The 18,952-nt window shown below is 34.4% G+C and overlaps 2 protein-coding genes and 1 long non-coding RNA gene across 3 annotated transcripts in view; 2 read left to right on the top strand and 1 right to left on the bottom strand.

Moving 5' to 3' along the window:
* The window catches only part of LOC123865310 (agrin), a 60,568-nt gene extending 56,745 nt beyond the window's left edge, over positions 1-3,823 (top strand). The window contains exons 9-12 of the mRNA XM_045906267.1: positions 45-170; positions 723-899; positions 1,360-1,518; positions 2,455-3,823. Coding sequence (XP_045762223.1) covers positions 45-170; positions 723-899; positions 1,360-1,518; positions 2,455-2,533 — 541 coding nt within the window. The 3' untranslated portion in view covers positions 2,534-3,823. The remainder of the gene's footprint in view (positions 1-44; positions 171-722; positions 900-1,359; positions 1,519-2,454) is intronic.
* Positions 3,824-4,004: 181 nt separating this feature from the next.
* Positions 4,005-13,375, bottom strand: LOC123865219. Its single transcript, XR_006795941.1, has 2 exons — positions 13,218-13,375; positions 4,005-4,339 (listed from the first exon to the last, which is right to left on the bottom strand). It is a non-coding gene; the product is annotated as an uncharacterized LOC123865219 (long non-coding RNA).
* Positions 13,376-14,473: 1,098 nt separating this feature from the next.
* LOC123865312 (facilitated trehalose transporter Tret1-like) lies at positions 14,474-18,590 on the top strand. The gene is made up of 7 exons (XM_045906268.1): positions 14,474-14,582; positions 14,662-14,891; positions 14,981-15,304; positions 15,540-15,672; positions 16,996-17,219; positions 17,562-17,756; positions 18,284-18,590. Exons 1-7 carry the CDS (start codon positions 14,504-14,506, stop codon positions 18,545-18,547), a joined length of 1,449 nt encoding a protein of 482 aa, XP_045762224.1. The 5' UTR covers positions 14,474-14,503; the 3' UTR covers positions 18,548-18,590.
* The last annotated feature ends 362 nt before the right edge of the window (positions 18,591-18,952 follow it).

The raw sequence follows: 18,952 nt of genomic DNA, 5'->3' as shown, positions 1-18,952 counted from the left end.
ACATACTTACTTATAAAAATAATGAGGATAATTGTATTTTCCAGTAAAGGAGTCCAGCTAGCCCACTTCGGTAATTGCACATTACTGCCGCGTATGGAGACCGATTGTTTGGACAACTGTGACAACGCTGTCGAACAACCTGTATGCGGATCCGACGGCAACGTTTATAAGTAAGTTTACTATCATTTGGGACTGTTTTAACATTAGCAGGGTCAAACCAAGCACGGCAGCCTCGTGAGCGTTGCTCGACCAAGGGATGCATATTTGTCTCGGCCACAAATCACTATAGTGGTCCGTGGCCTAGGTATTTTGAATGTAGGTAGGTACGAGATGTCATCATCATTATCATCACCGATAAACGTCAACTGCTGGACATAGATCTCTTATAGGGACTTCCATACGCCACGGTCCTGCACCGCCCGAACTCGTTTGATGTTGTCTGTCTACCTAATAGGGGGTCTTTCAAGGCTTCGATGCGAAGTCGCCATTATAGCACCTTAGGACAGCGGGAAGTCTCCGCCATGGTCGTGGTCTTAAATCTCAGGATTGGTCTCAATAGCTCTCTTAAGTCAATGTAATTAATTATGGCCAATAATCATGCGGGGTGTGGGGCGTTCCCTACCCGATCGCCATTTCAACCTGTCGCATACTATACCTACTTTGAATAAAAGATTTGACTTTGACTACGCGAATTATTTATTGCTATCTTTTTTACGTCACAGATCTGAATGTGAACTGCGTAAACTGACGTGCGGGCAGCACGTGGTGTCCGTGGCCGCTGCTCACTGCAGAACGACCGCGCTCTGCCACGAGGACTGTCCGGACACACCAGCATTTGTCTGCGGCTCAGACAACCGGTTTTATAAGAACGAGTGCATCATGAAGAAAGAGAATTGCGGGTATGTTGAACGTGTTAAGAAAACTTTAACGTTGACCAAGAGTCTGCCATTACCAGCCAGCCCAAATGGAACTTTAGTTCCCAACGCCACCCAAAGCCAGCGTAATTCCAGCTATGACCAAATATCTTGACAGAAGTAGGACGAAGATTTAGTAGTATTTAAAATTAAAATTGGTTTGTAAGCGGAATTCACATTACGAAATTAGTGTCTCGACATTAATTTCATTATCAATTCCATGTGTAGACGTTTAATTTCGTAATGTAAATTCCGCTTAACAGCATGAAATAGTGTTACATTATAATCATTTTACTTAACAAGTAGCCTTTTCATTTATTAAAAATTTTGATAAGACACCCAAAGAAAATTTTCTTACAGTACGATACTTTCCCATTCCCTTTATATCGTGTTTGAATCAAGTACTATTACAGCAGCATTTTTACAAATGTTTTTTTTTCTTCAGAAAACACATATACGTAGTACCACTGAAGAGATGCCTGGCGCGCTTCCAGTACTCCGGCTGTGCACGAGTGTGCTCGCCGGAGTACGACCCCGTGTGCGGCACCGATGATAAGACTTACTCCAACAAATGCTTCTTGGAAATGGAGAACTGCCGTTCAAGGTACGTTGAATTTAACAGCTCATTCAGACTGCGTAAGCGTCGCGTAAGCGTAGAGGTAGCGTGTACCATTGCGTTGTAATGTATGGAACTGTATGAGACATGGCATGCCGCTTGCGTGGCGTGAACGGTCGCGTAGATGTAATGCGTGCAGTCATATCTACGGATTCACGCGTGTTACTACGCACGTGTCACATGTACGTGCTTGTTGTGAATCGATCTTTAACGGTTCATAAATAAAAATAGTTTCCTTTCTATGGGAGCACAATACTTACGGGATACTTACGCGCGTCGGTCATTATTATTTGACAATCGCTAGTTTCTTTTAGAACACGCAAAAATTGGTGACCCCGACGTGAAAATATGTTGGTAGTTTAAAAAACAGAAATCTGTGATAGCCGAAGTTTTAAAAACTATTTAAGATTTCGGTCTCTTATTGAAGGGTCTTTGGTTTTTAATCCTGAACAATTACTTCAAACTTTTGGGAGCTATCTGCATTTTAAGCATCAAAATAATATCTAATTGCTCTAACGGTGATGGAAACATCGTGAGGAAATCGTGGTGTATGCCTCAGAGGTTTCCTTAATGTTCTCACGGGTGTGTGACATCTGCCAATCCACACTTGATCAGCATGGGAGATTATAGCCCTTCTCGTTCTGAGAATACATAGTAACAGTAGTGGGCTGACGATGGGTTGAAATGATGATGATGATAATGATAATCATACTAATGTTATAAATACAAAAGATTAATTTTCTATCTGAGCTTTCTTCATGATCAAACTATTGAGTTAAATAGATTGTTTAGCAAAGATCAAGAAGATCAAGTTACTCGTAAATTATAATAGGTAATGCTGTGGATAGAAACTTACCTATTCCAATTTTTTTAAAAGATTGTTATCTATTGACCTATTATAATTTCGAAAACTATCTTTTTCAGGAGTCTCGTCCAGCTAAAATATTTGGGTACATGCACGGAACCCATCGCTCAGGAACCGAAAAACTATCTATACCGATAGATTTAGCATTTATACGACTAGTTTAAATAGTAAAGTCATATCAACGTATTTCGCTTTCACATATCGATGCATTTTGGACGTGGAGTCCTCTAAAATTAGTGCCAACATTAAGTAAAATATAGGCTAACTATCGTAGAGACCAATACTAAAACGTCTTCCATTTTCTCGATGTTTAGTCAGTGACTTGTTTTAATATAAGTACAAATTCTAAAAGGACGTTGGAGTGCGGCGTCGTTGAATGGTGTCTCAAACGGAAAAATATAAGAAAAGTGATATAATAAATGTGTGGCATTGAGTACATTGGAATAGTTCAATTTTCCAATGCTAATTTTTATTTTTCTATTTAATGTAATATTTAAGATTTTCTTAATCTCAGAATCTAAAGCTACTTTCTTGAAGCTACCACTGTTATACTACTTAGCAACGTAGTATGTAATATTGTAGGTACAACTACGTACCAGAAATATAACAAAAACATTGTAGACTTGGTTGTTGCTTGGGAAAATCTTTAATGTTCCTGTAATAAAATTAAGGACGTTCTGGATCTAAGTCTGGATAAAAATGTAGATCTAATTTAAGACAAGCAAAGAAATCAATAATGTATCGAAAATGTTTATACGCGATTACAATTAGTTATTATTATTTTAGTCCGCCCTTGCATTTATATCAACAAATGAAATTCACTCTCTGATTAACGTAATAGATAGATAGGACCCTATGTAGTTACTTTATTACTAAGTTTTGACTGTTTATTTATTTCTATTTATTGTCTGAATAGTTAGGAACGTGTAAATAAAAATACCTAGAAGTTTATTTCGCCGTCTTTTGTCTTCACGTAGTTTTATATTGATGTATAATTAATGTTTTTACGATCGATAAGATTTGATTGAAGAAATTTATTTATTACTTTCTATTTATATTTACTTAGTTCATATTTAAGTTATTATTCTGTATGCACTTATTATTGGAAAACCATGTTTTCGGCCACTGGCCGCCTCGCTTAGCGTGGACTCTGCTATTTACTTATCAATCAGTGTTTCACTATAATAATATTATAGTACCTATCATACCTATTACAAAAAACACAATTTTGCAGACTTTATAATCCAGTACAGTGTTCTTTACATAATTTAATAGATATTGTACGAAGTAAGATTTTCCAGTGTATTTTCTCTGATTAATAAACTACCTACTAATATTATAATATACATATATTTACGATAGCAAAAATTAATGCGTAAAAATACATAATACTCCTTGTATACGTGTTTTAACGAACCCTAAATAAATAAAATGAATTAAAAACAATATTTTGTTTGAATTACTATTATATATACCTAACATTTTCTTTCTTTGTAGGTACTATAACTATCTTGCTAATTAAAGACTGTACCTTATAATTTAAGGTAGTATGTTTGTATGGATAGGTGTGGCAACTAAAATAAGAAAAGCAAAATTAAGCAATGAAAAATAAAAAAATAGAAAAAATTACTTTAATTTTATGCAATTGTTACATTTTCAAATCTTGGAATAATTTCGAACCTAGGTTTAATTAGATTACATATATGTATAGTACCTACACCAAATTTTGATTTAGGGAAGTACCTACTTATAGTTTCGGCCACTGCAACACTGAATAACGTTCAAATTTCTGCAGCTTTTCCATACAGAACCCTGCTAACACCTCGATAGGGAATCCGCAGGGCTCAAAGTACTGTGACATCTCGTCGACCATTTGCTTAAAATTCTTCACGAAATTAGAAAAGGTTGCCATATTGAGGGCGTTGTTCCATTTTAGTATCATGGCTGTGAGATAGGTAAATGTTTAAAATATCAATTATAATAAAATATAAAACTTACATAGATAGTTGTATGTAAGTATTTTTGGGTAAGGTCTGACGAAATCACAAACACAATCTTTATGATAAATTATTATACTTTAATTTCATATTTAAATTTATTAACTTTTACATTTGTGTCAAATAAATGTTGTTCCTCTTACGTTAGTATATTTTCGAATGTCGTCGTTTTAAAACCACTCTTACAGGTAACCTCTCCACGTTTATTAGCCACTCCCCTTTTTATCTTATCGTTATCGGCCAATCCAAATTGTACAATGAATAAACTTAGTGACTAATATACAAATCATCAAGCTCGTTTAACAAATCATCTAAGTAATAAAGATGTTTTCATCTTATATATTGATTACAAATATTATCCTTTATTATGCTACAATTCATCAACTAAAAACTATAAGAATTTTATATACAGTACGTTTATCGATCAGATGTTGAACAACTTCAGCCAATCAATGACACCTTCTAATATGATGTTATGATTTGTTATGATTTGAGTGGCGCCAACTATTTAATCAGTAACTTCTACCCGTTTTATAGATAATTAATATGGGCCAAGCTTACAGCTCGGCCATCCTGTTTTAAGCGAGTCTCATCGCTTTTAAAAAAAAATTAAAACTTAAGTAACATGTAAACTTCACAACCAAAATGACAAAGATTTAGTTCACCAAAAAAAAATTAAGATAGTAATTAATTAAATTAATATTCTTGCTAACCTTAACTAGAAGGAATATACAGTTTTATTGATACATTGGTATTGATTATGATTGCAACTTAATTTTAGAGCACTCGCAGCAACCCTTTCCATCCGATATAATTAGAAAATAGCAGATAAACTCAATTCAATTCCAAACTATTTACCCTCGCAACTTTACCTGCCAGTCTACAGTAGCACTCAAATTTAGCCTTTAATCTAAAATTCATTTTTCTGTTCTCTTCCGTTAATATTAAAATAAAAAGATGCAGACACTCTAAATTTATAAATAATTTTTCAAAAATCATAAAGATATCAAAAATTGCGAGACCAGTAGCAACTAAAGGAGGCCTCAATTTAATCAAAGAAGGTAGGTATATGCATAAAGTCCGAAGTATCAATTATAACTCACAAGCCAATATTTTACAGGAACACTCAATAGAGATTTGGGGATGAGCATGTAAAACTAATTACTAAAAACTACTTTAAAGGGTTTCAAATATCTCAAAATAAATTGTTAAAAGTTCTGTTCCAACTAGACTCTCCTTCCCACTAAAGAATTATATAAGAAAACTGATGAACTATATTATATAAGTCAATTATACAAATTCAAAATATGTCTATTTGTTAGGAAAATACTATTAAAGTCCGTACATACACGCATCACTTTAAAGCTAAATCTCATAAATATGGTACACAAAACGAACATACCTATTATGCTACAATTACATAAAGCTAGGACTAATTATGGTATGTAAACTACCTAGCTCTACTACATAATGTACTTGCCGAAACTCATACTGGAGGAAAAATCTTTTACAAAGTTTAAAGTTTAATCAAACAGTGTCAAACACCATAGATATCTTAGCTAGATGTAGGTATAGTTTGTTAACGAATATAACGTGTTTTGACTTTTTATATTATTGTATAGTCACCATACCTTTAAAGATTATGTTTTCTTCTATATTTATATTTAGAATCGGGAGCGATTCTTAATATGAATATGTGTAAGTGAACTTCTTGTCCTTTTGATAAAATAAACTCTCTAAACTTAAAGTTAATCGCCGCCAGTTCTCGATTTAAATCACAAAACATTTTCATACACTTTCAACGCAATAGTTTTACGCACATATTTTCTTCTTCCCTTCTTATTGGAAAATCGCGGATTCCGAGCCTTGGCGCGTCTCTCTTCTACCGGGATACATATGTGATTGTCCTTATTTCCCTCCAGATCCAAATTTTTAATGACCCTTATCCTAGGGTCCTTTCCCTCCAGATCCAAATTTTTAATGACCCTTATCCTAGGGTCCACCTCCTTCCTCCTATAGGACTTTTTGTCCATAGCCCGTAACCTCGGGGCTTTCCTTCCTTGGGACTTTGTGTCCCTGACCCATACCTAGTTTTGGGTCTTCCTTTTCCTCATTTGTTCATTTCCAACATCCTTGGATCCTGCAAACATAAAACACTTTGAGTAGACCGTTCATTTAATTTTGTTTCATAAGCATCCATCATAATACAATCCGACCTAAGAGAAGTAATTTTACTTGGTAACCTAGAAAACCTATTATCATTATTATAATTTAGTTTTCTCCAGTTCCGTACCCCTCGAAGGGTGCCTACGAGACCCTATTTTCTAAACCTCTGCTCTCCGTCCGTCTGTCCGTCTGCACGTGCGTCACGGCCTGAACCGTGAACGGCGTATCGTGAACCGTGATAGTTAGAGAGTTGAAAGGAACGTGATTACGGATGTATGAAAATCCTATGCCTGGTTGCTTCCAATTCAAACTTTTTCTTTTAATGCAGATTACGCTTCCCATATTTCTTACAATTACCTATTGTTTTTTTTTTTTTTTTTCTAGCAAAATCCACATTCTGAAGTACTAATGGACAATGTTAAACAAACGCCAGGGTACAGTAGTTGCGTCACTTGTGCCTCTTAACCATATAATATCTACATGCAAAAAGAATCTTTGATTTATAATTTCACATGATACTTATATATTTTATTTTAGCCATAATATGCACCATATGGCGTACTTTGTCGTTTCGAGTAACATAAGCAGAACTACCAAATTCGACCCTGGGAACGACACAGTCGCGACTCGCCGCCGAATGATACCTATTAGTTTATCATTAATTCCTTTTCATAGAGAAAAGCGATATCAACATAATAGCAGGAAAAAAAATGAAATAAATATTCCGTTCGATACATCTCTATTCTCTACGACATCAAGATCTCTATCACAAGCTGATCGATTATAAAGATTAGAAGAAAGTAGCTGTACCTTATACATTATTTTATATGTTAACCGTAATGACCCGCATCTGTTCGATTTTCCTTTATTCGTTTCGTAAAAGATTCATCCTCGTACGTCCATCATCATCATCATAAGGTCACTGTTGAACATAAACCTTCCCTAGTAAGCACCACACGTACTGTCCTCAGCCTTCCTCATTCAACCCCTGGTTCCTATTGATACAAACCACTAAACCCCCCCCCCCCCCCCCCATCAAATGTGTACCTATCTACATCCATCCATCATACCCAAATGCCGTGCTGGTTGATGTGATGAGCGACAAAGTGTTAACCTCTTCAATACGTCATGGAACTGTAGGAATAGCCATGGAAGACCTCCAAACCGAACGTTGATATTTTGTGTAAGTGGTCCCACGAGTCAAAAAAATATTCTTGTCCATAAAGGAACAAGCCACGATATAGATTCTTCTATCGGAACTTAAATATTCCAATCACTGCATGTATTCCAACTAATCAGTTTGCTACTGTATATTTGAAGTTGATAATAAATATAAATGTTAGCTTAATTAAATTCCTATGATAATTCGATTTTTGGTGCATCAACCAGCTTCACCTATTATGTAAAATTAAATATATATATATTTTTTAAATTACCGGCTGTACATTTTAAACTAACCTAATCAAAATATACTTTCTTACTAATAACTTAATCTTAAAAATTTTCCAGAGGATCCTTCCGCCTCAAATTAACTCAATGATAAAAATGAACAGGAAACTTTAAATGTTGTAAAATCCAGCCAATGCTTCGTACCTTGCCTTATTAATCCAATAGGTACTTCTTTGGATTTTGTCAAAACAAAATACTTTTACTTGTTGAGTGTATAATAAATAAATAATGTAATAAATCAATTAACTGTTAAAGCTAATAACTTTTACAGAAAGCGAACCTCATGATATCTCTTATGAGTTTTAAGCGTAAAATTACCACGCCGAAAACAAAACATGAGCTGACAGTATTCTTATTTGATATACGTAATCCAGTAATACTATATCTATCTACACAATTCGTAAATATGTATGTATAGTTTGTAAGTTACTATTTCACTTTATGCTGTTTCAATGCTTTAAGTTATTATTTTTATCTTTGTCTCATTTTTTTAGTTTAGCCTCATTCTATTTTTAAACTTACTATTTCGCTATAATATTTACAAGTAACCTCATCGAAGACTACACGGTCTTCTGATAACCCAACAAGCATTTATCCAACAGCTATCGCTTTCACCCGAACGGAGGTTCCCTGAAATATACTGAGATAACAATACCTAGTTGACACATGGATGTACAAGAGCGGCAACAAGCTATGACCCCCTCTAGTCATAACTATATCTTTATGATTGTAACATTTCAAACAGTGAAAGTATGTATAAACGATTTCGTCCATAGGACATGCGCTCTAAAGAATGTTAATATAATTATCAGCAACTAAAAGCTTGAAGAAACTAATAGGTACAACTTGTCTTTGAAGTATGAAAATATGCACATTTATCAAGTATAGCAGTTCATCAAACATTAAAGTACGCATTTATAAAATGATAACTCACTTATTAATCAAGATAACTACCTGTTTATCAAACCTACCCTACCAAATATAAATAACTACTCACCAAATGTAATACTTTATAACTTAAGTAAAAATATGAAACAAATGTGCATCAACCACATACATACACTCTTCAAATTCATCCATTTATCAAAATGTTATATAATATAACCATTCACCAAATCCATTATATACTTAGTTCATTAAATAGTTTAGTCAAACTTTAATTAATCAAGATAACTACCTGTTTATCAAACCTACCCTACCAAATATAAATAACTACTCACCAAATGTAATACTTTATAACTTAAGTAAAAATATGAAACAAAATGTGCATCAACCACATACATACACTCTTCAAATTCATCCATTTATCAAAATGTTATATAATATAACCATTCACCAAATCCATTATATACTTAGTTCATTAAATAGTTTAGTCAAACTTTACTCCACTTGCCACGATTTCAAATTTTCCAAAATAATCAGCCGCAAACATTGCAGCTCATCTCACTTGATAATGCATCCCTCCCTCAGAAAAACAGGCATTAGGAATGTCTTTCCAAGACGCGCGAGAGACAGCCACCGTGGGTTTTCGCGAGATTTAATCCAAATTGAACTAATGCCTAAATAAATGTTTTAATTAGAGGGCGATTGCTTTTGCAACCTCTAACCGTCCAATCAAACACCGAAAGTATTCAATAATCCGAGACGTAAATAAAAAAAAACCCGTCAGAACACCGTATTTATAAAAACAGAGACAAGAAAAAGATTCCTCCTCGGAATGAGATCGCGTGACATCCAACAAGTGAATTATCGACTTTATTACACAACTTATCCTCAACATGTTTTACATCATTTCCTACAATTGAAATCTTTCTATTTTAAATACCCTAACTACAACTTCATAATCCAACCAAAAATCACACTAGATTTATCCCTCGGTCCCACATCTTTAATGCTTTTTTTTCTGTTTCGGTAACTAAAACAAAAAAATATATATATACTCATGTTATAAAACGTTGTCAAAGCTTTCCTGAACGCGCTAAATAAGCAAAAACATAAAATCAGGCGAAATGCCAGACCAGCCGAAAAACCTTCAATGCTTAATCAGCCTAAAAAAAAAGTTATGATCACTATTCATATTATCATGAGATACTACCGGCGCTCCTAAGCGAAATTTATAAGGCACCGCATTTCGATTTTATCAAACAGACTGATCAATTTCGAGAGCACAACAAACGTGGTTTCCTGAGAGTTTCGTTAACTAAATGCATATCGAAACTGAACTATCGCGAAGCGAGTCAAGCGAGCGTGAAATTTTTTTTTAAATATATTTCTGGGATAATGTCATGCCACAAACGCGAGCGTAGTGCAAAGATATTTGCCTAAAATTTCTTTCGTACAACAAAGAAAATAGTATTTATGTAGTAGGTACTTATTATCGCCCTAAGGGCAGTACTGTAGGTATATTACCATTAAAAAAAAACTTACTCTAATTTTAATAGAACATTTGCCAGGAATTTAACCCGCCAAGCGATGTTAATCCAATAAAAACAAAATCATATTGCATTTAAATGCGGCAGTACACAGTTAATTGCGTGAATACAGGTAAACAAAAAAAAAAAACCCCGCTGCCCATATACTATACCTACCTGCTACTCGTAGTACTCAAATTATTGTGCCAGTATTAAAAGTAAATTAGCTGTTATCTAGCGTGCTAGACTACGGCCTAAACCCTTCTCATTCTGTGAGGAGACACTTGTTGCTCAGTAGTGGGCCGGCCATGGGTTGTTCATGGTGAGCTGTTATCAGCAAAGTTATGTTTGAAACTCAAACATTACGCGTTTCAAGTGGTAAAAATAGATAAATGAAAACATTTCTCCTCACTTTTGTAAAAAAAAAACACTTATTTATGCACCCCGTATTTAAAACTATCTGACTACCTACCTACCATAATTTTAAATTTAGTTAAAGAATAACCAGATAAGATAAACCTACTTTTACACCCATTTTAGGATTTATATTTCTCAAAATGCTCAATTTATTAACCCTGGTCACTATTACTTTATTACAACGGATCACCTTCATTTTTATCAATTAACATTTTATATCCCCAATCACTTAGTAACCATTACAAGTAGAGACGGATTATTTCACTGGCAGGCGTAAAACGAAAAGCTATTTCATGTAACTTTTTCTACCTTATCCCAAAGCGGTTTACAAAAAATAATAATTTCACAAAACAACATTCAAGATGCCCAATGAGTGCTGCGTGATAATATCGCGTCACTGTGTGCTAGAAAAAGGAAAACATATATCTATACAATGAATGCAGCAAACGATTGAACCTAAATCCAGAACCTACCTTCCGTAAAACAAAACCACTATGTGAAAATAAATCCCTATCGTAACTCTTAACCAAACTAATTCGGCACACGATTACAAGTGTGAAGATTGAAATACCACGTTCCGTGAGATATTCACCTGTGAAATCATTTAATGAGAAATAAAACCCCGGCAGGACATAGTAGATACATCCTGAAAACTATTTAAAAGTAACAATAACGCCCATCATTAAGTAAACCACACTTTTTATATTGTTTAACACTATGTTCACTATCTATTCCATTGTACCCACGATACAGGATAACCTAGTGCGGGTACCACCACACAGACACAGGAAAATTGTACAAGACTGTATTTTGTAAATAAACATTTTTCATTTTTCATTGTAAAATAAGCCTTCTAAATACCTCAATGTTATTTAAACCACAATTTGAAGGTCGATCGCATTTGTATAACCAATATACAAGATGAATTATAAACATGTGGGTAATTCTAGGTATCATAACGTTATATAATTTCCATTCCAACTCGGAGCAAAGCTTTTTAACAAAATGATAACTAAATGTAGAACAAACAAAACGAAAACCCACACAAATAAAATAAAAAAAAAATTACCATTAATAGGTATCAATAAAAATAAAATCATGGAAAGATCCTACCCGTTTATCCAGAAATCCTTTGATGCCATGACTAGTACTTTGATATATTGAGGCCCAAATATTGGCCCTGTGCTCCAAAATGTCTGTGGTCTACTAGACCTCCACTTCTTTCTCGTTCCTCTGTATATTTCCACTTGTTTCTCTGAGTCGTGAGCGTGACAAGAAAATATTATATTTTCTTGATGTCCCTCTTCTGACCTTTTGGGTAAGGTCTGACGAAATCACAAACACAATCTTTATGATAAATTATTATACTTTAATTTCATATTTAAATTTATTAACTTTTACATTTGTGTCAAATAAATGTTGTTCCTCTTACGTTAGTATATTTTCGAATGTCGTCGTTTTAAAACCACTCTTACAGGTAACCTCTCCACGTTTATTAGCCACTCCCCTTTTTATCTTATCGTTATCGGCCAATCCAAATTGTACAATGAATAAACTTAGTGACTAATATACAAATCATCAAGCTCGTTTAACAAATCATCTAAGTAATAAAGATGTTTTCATCTTATATATTGATTACAAATATTATCCTTTATTATGCTACAATTCATCAACTAAAAACTATAAGAATTTTATATACAGTACGTTTATCGATCAGATGTTGAACAACTTCAGCCAATCAATGACACCTTCTAATATGATGTTATGATTTGTTATGATTTGAGTGGCGCCAACTATTTAATCAGTAACTTCTACCCGTTTTATAGATAATTAATATGGGCCAAGCTTACAGTATATACGCAGTCCGTTTGGTTAGGTTTTTTGTTACCTATTATTATTTTGAATGCATGCTGTCATTTAGCTAATTCAACTACCTAATTAAAGGTAAATGACCGTATAATATGGCCACTCTAAAAAATATCATGTGTCTAGCAGTGGAGAAAAGGAGACTAATGCTGAAGATCAGCTCTGTTTTCACGCAAAATATTATACACAACACCTTTATACATAAAAATATGCAAGTGTATGTACAGGTGTCGTGTAAGTATGGATTTGTGAGATAGGTTTACTAATGAACAAACATAAAACATGTCTAATTCGGTATTAGTTAAAGGGAATATAAGTATAATGGCTGGCATTGAAAACTACGCGTTTATAGTTTAGCTTTTAAAGAGTAAATGAACGTCGGAGTTACAGAATTTACAGGCAATAAAAGGTCATAGGTTCGTTCAGGTTCGTTATGATTATTTCTAGTAAGCATAGATATGTACTAGTAAGTACTACACAATATTTGTACTACTGTGTTGAATTAATAATACGAACCAACAATAACAATGTATGAAAACAACCACATCCAAGCCATTTTCTTGATTTTAGGTAGGTACTCGTATCATTGATAAAACCACTGGATAAAACCATGGATCAAACCAATTATTTATTCCATGTTTATTCCATTAATATATTGGCGTTGAAGAGGTTGACGACTAGTTGACAACTGTTGATAATAAAATATGACAATTTGGTTAATTTTGCTGAAACAAGGTTGAAACACGGTTGAAACTAGGTTGAAACTATTGAAACCAATTGAAACCAAGTTGAAACCTGTTATAATTTGTATAATTGACGGCCACTTTAAAAAATTGAATATTACAAATATAATCATCATTGATGATCATGATTGAATCAGTTAAAACGTAGTGATTATATACTCTTTGGAATCAGTAGAATGACAAGAGAAGTACGTGCAATTCTGGACTGTGGTAGAAATACGTCACAAGTAGCACTCTATAAATGATATTGTCTCTCTTGCAGGTACCTACTTAAAATGATTACAAAATATAAACAAAGTTATAAAGTAGGTATATGACCTATGCTAAAACTACAAATAGATCGGCACTGACGCAAAACTTGAATAAACGCGAACGAGATTATCGCTCGAGAGCCCGTAGGTAAAAAATTTAGGATGTGTATGATAAAACTCAGACAATTAACTATCTATCTTGGTCTTTGAAATCTACAGAGCATACTTTGACTTTGCTTAGAATTAAGTTTCAGTTAACTGTTCGCTGTCTCGTTTTAACAGTCAGTCAGTGATCTATAGGTAGAAATCTCAGCCTTAGGCTTAATACCTTCTTAAACAAAACTGCTAGCTAATTTGCGTTGGATTCCTTTAAAATTGCCATCGTAAAGGTTTCAAGAGAATTATTTTGATGTACGTGGAAAACCAGCACCGAAAACTTTACTAGGGAACCAATGTAAACTTTGAATTTAAATGGTATTTGGAACCATCCTATGTGCATTCATTTTATATACGTTATTGAGAAATCTTTTCTAGAAAATTTTCAACAGCATCTGCAAGCCTGCCTACTAGGTTTTTTCCTCACACTAAAAATTTGCAACTAAGTAGATACACAAATAATTTCTACAAAATTTCATGAACCCAGTGTCCAGTTGGCAGATCTATGCTTACTTGAAACTTTGAAATTTTTAGCAAGTACATGGCAAGCACCTCTTGATATATGTTATGAGCTCTCGACCTATTATATTTATTTAACTGTAAGGTATGTAAATAATCTTTAGATTGTAATACTTAGATAGGAATTACGTAGATGATGTTAGATAATATGGAGACTAAACGTCGAATGTCAGGAGGACATACTTATTTACAATGGACTTTTTCGTTATTCGGTACGATATTTTACATTTTTACGAATAAAATTATGAAGTAGCTATATTACTTACTTATAGCCAACCTTATCTCTTCCAGCAAATATTCCACTTTTCCTCTACGGTATTGAAAGTGGTTGGATCTCTCCCATATCAAAATGCCTCCAATCAGACAATTCTCCCACTGGATACCCTGTCTCAGATGAAGCACTCAACTGGATTGTCAGCTCAATGAGCTTTGCTGCAATATTTGGTGTACCAGTATATGCGTACATCGCTGATGCTTTTGGAAGACGGTTGGGGGTAATATTACTGGCACTTCCACAAGCGGTGGGTATCAACTATCAAGTAACTTTCCTCTACAAATTCCTCATCTGCATTATATTCGTAAATATTATCGATATTCCAAATATTTTCAGATATCATGGATTATAAGACTGTCATATTCTTCTACGACAACTCTCATCATTGCCAGAATTATCTCAGGCCTAGCGTCTGGAGGTTGTTTCAATATTGTTCCAATATATGTGAAGGAAATAAGCCAAGACAATATAAGAGGAACTTTGGGAACTCTGTCGACTCTATTACAAACTCTAGGTGTACTTCTCACATTTATCATAGGAGCCTATTTGGACTATTTTACGATGAACTGTATCATAATGATTTTTCCGATATTGGCCATACTATTAATGCTCAAAGCTCCCGAATCTCCTGCCTATTTGGTAAAACGAGGCCAAATTGATGTAAGTTTAATTGATTATTTATTAGAATCCTTCATAATTAGGAACATATTTGTATGTACTTTTGTTTACAGTTTTTGCAAAGTGAAAGTCTTAGGTATGTCAGAGATTTCCTTGAAAAAGAGAAGTAAAGTGCTTCATCAGTTCGATGGTTACCTTGACTAGAAAGATGTTCATTTTATCCTAAGGGTTTTTAAGAACGTTAAAATAAACCAAAAGTACTCTTTACTTTTTAAAGGATGCAATTAATGCAGTTGCTCTCTTGAGAGGTCTAAGCAAAGATGATAAAGATGTCCTCAGTATTGTGGACGGGATGAAAAAGGAAGAGGATTATTTTCAATCTTTACCTAAAATTACTCTCCTAAATATATGTAAGTGGTATAATGAGATTTTGTTGACATATTGTACAAGTGTAATTTTTTTCTCTCTACCTCTTCTATCTGCAATCAGTCCTTGGAGTTCTTAAATGTTCACCATTTAGACTTTGGGATTTGTTTTTTAGATGTAGGGTTTGTGACATATTAACAGGGCTCTCTCCGTCACTCGTTTCATACAATCGTAGTTCCAATTTCATTTGAATACTAGCTGACCCGACAGACTTCGTCCTGTCAAAAAGATTTGTAATGTGGCAGTTTTTGTGCCTACGTATTTTAAAAAATTCTCCTGAACAGAACCGTTGACGTTAGGAACACACCTACATTGCTTAGACAACAGTGAGTGCTTGTAATTTAATATGAACTTTATACCATAGCAATAAAGCTCAAATTGACTACGTTTTAGTTAGAAATCATTTGTATGGGAAAAAGAAAAGGGCTATTTTTAGGGTTTTCCAGCAATAATTCTAATTTTTCTCGCCGTAAAAACCATCCTTGAACTTCAACGAACATTTAAAAAAAAGATTTGGCCAAATTGGTCCAGGCGTTGTTGAGTTATGCGCTTACCAACACATTTTGCGATTCATTTTTATATTATAGATTAAGCAACCAAAGTCCATGAAATTTTGCAGACATATTCTAGAAACTAATATCTGTGTCTGTGGTGTTTTAGATTTTTCTAAAAATATGTAGTTTTAAAATTAAAGGGGCTCAAAGATTTGTATGAAAATTTTGAAGACCGCGTAACTTTGAAACCGAATATTTTAACAAAAATCTGGAAAACCACAGACACAGATATTAGTTTCTAGAATATGTCTGCAAAATTTCATGAACTTTGGTGACGTCATACTTACACAGTCATAATATTTAATTATAGTCGGAATCGAGTGCATAAGACAAGACAGTGTAAGTAATTTAAATGTCTTGCATGACTGAGATCTCACACTGGCTGAGAAAACAGCTGATATTCCTCAAATGGTTGAACAGATTCAACATCCAACATAGCTTAGAAGATTTCTATCTTTATGCTAAGAACCATCTGACTCTAAGCTCTCTAAGCTCTCATCCCTCCACATAAAAACATAGCTTCGTTGAAACCGTTTCCACCAATGCTAAGCTATGAAAATGATTGGTGGATATCGCACACGCAATGCAACAACGTAGTGTCTCTACGTGTCTTTAGTGGAAAAACAAAACAGTCTAAAACAGGCTTTCGAATTAAAGAAACAGCAAATTAAAATAAAAAATAGAGTAATGCAAGAAGGAAGAATAATGCCAACTAATTCTGTAAATAAATACCTATACATAATTGTTTTTCAGTACGACGAAAATCCTGGCGAATAGCTTTTATTCTATCAATGCTGACGTTCACCTTCTTTGAATTGAACGGAGCAATCGTTATTGTCACATATGCCTCAACAATATTAAGTTCTACGGGGGTAGAATTTAATGTACGTCCAGAAATACAGGCCCTCAGTTTTCCCATTGTGATGATACTTGGCTCTCTTATGGTTGCCACATGCGTTGAGAGGGTTGGTAGAAAGGTAAGAATGGTAAGAGCGGTTTTGCGCATTGCATCCGATCCAACATTCATTGCGAACATCAGTCATAAAACTATTCGTATAGGATCTAGATAACTAGATCCGGCTTCTGTACATCCAATTTCTCTCCGTCATCCGTAAGTCTCAAATTTGGAAGAAATATTCGGATCCGCAGTACTGTTTGTATTACGAAAACTTTCGCATTAGCTTGGATTCCAATCGGACATAATGAATAGCTTGGATTTGGATCAGAGATCGAATGCAGTGCGTAGGTAACCGCTCTAAGTATCAATAGCCAAAGCATCTAAATAAAAAGAGGATTTATAACATTGTTTTCTATTTCAGCCACTTCTGATAATTGCCTTTTTAGTTTCCTCTGGTTCCATGTTCTGTATGGCGATAATGATGTTAATAGAAATTAACGGCGGCTCTGCACCGGATTGGCTGCCAGTTTTGGTTATGATTTTATGTGTGTTTATGTACAGTGGTGGGGTCCTGCCTCTATCCTATATCATGATGACGGAGATGTTTAGTTTTCAGGTACAAATCAATTAAAATATTAATCATCCTCATGATCAATCCATTACCGGCTACTACAGAGTACGGGTCGCCTCTCAGAATAAGAAGGGTTTGACATAGTCTACCAAGTAACCAACAAGAACACCAAGTAACAAGTCTGACCAAGTACGGATTGGTAGACTTCACACATCTTTGAGAACATTATGGAGAATTCTCAGGCATGCAGGTTTCCTCACGATGTTTGCCTGCACGGTTAAAGCATGTGATATTCAATTGCTTAAAATGCACATAACTCCGAAAAGTTAGAGGTGCGTGAACCCCGAACGCCCGACCTCCCGAATAGGAGGCGAACGTCTTAACCACTATTCTACCACAGTTTCTATAATATTCACAGCTTCACGAAAATATTAATACTATGTATAAAGTAATATTTTTACATTATCTGTTTGTTTTGACGTCTTGGATAAGTTACAGGTTGTATCTAGCAAGAAGAGATGAGACGATAGACATGAAGGGACTAAAATTTCCTGTCAAATTTTTCCTTCCAGATCCGCGCCAAGTTGGTGGGCTTGGTAATAACCTACGCTTGGTTCTTAACCTTTTGGGTGTTCCACATTCATGCATTACTATCAAACAATCTGGGAAAATATTCTGCATTCTTGTTTTACGGCTTGATAAATCTTGCTGGTGCCGTATTTGCATTTATATGGCTTACAGAAACGAAAGGGAAGACTGAAGAAGAAATTCTAAAAACTATAGTTAAAGGCACAAGAAGTAAAAGGGATCATATCGAAACTCCTAGTGATATTTAATAGGGCATTAAAATAAATAAAAATAAAAATAAAATCTCCATTTTATTTGCTTTTATTATTTACCACCTTACTTTTATCATCGAGACCATCAACTGTATCTCAATAGGGAATTATTCTTGTAAATTCCAATTTCACATGGTATACTTTGTAACTTAAGAGTACCAATGGGATCCTATTACTAAGCCTCCGCTGTCCGTCCGTCCGTCTGCCTGTCTGTCAGCGGACTGTATCTCTTGAACCGTAATAGGTAGAGAGTTGAAATTTTCAGAGAACATGTATTGCTATTTCCCCTATAACAATATAATAATTTAAAAATAGCACCATGAAGATTAAAAAAATCAAAAGTGTTATTTCTTGTACGATGGTACGGAACCCTTTGTGTGCGTGTCCGACTCGTACTTGACC

This window comes from Maniola jurtina, chromosome 5 (assembly GCF_905333055.1).
Source record: "Maniola jurtina chromosome 5, ilManJurt1.1, whole genome shotgun sequence".
NCBI classification, from domain to species: domain Eukaryota; kingdom Metazoa; phylum Arthropoda; class Insecta; order Lepidoptera; family Nymphalidae; genus Maniola; species Maniola jurtina.
This window is presented reverse-complemented; position numbering and strand designations above follow the sequence as displayed.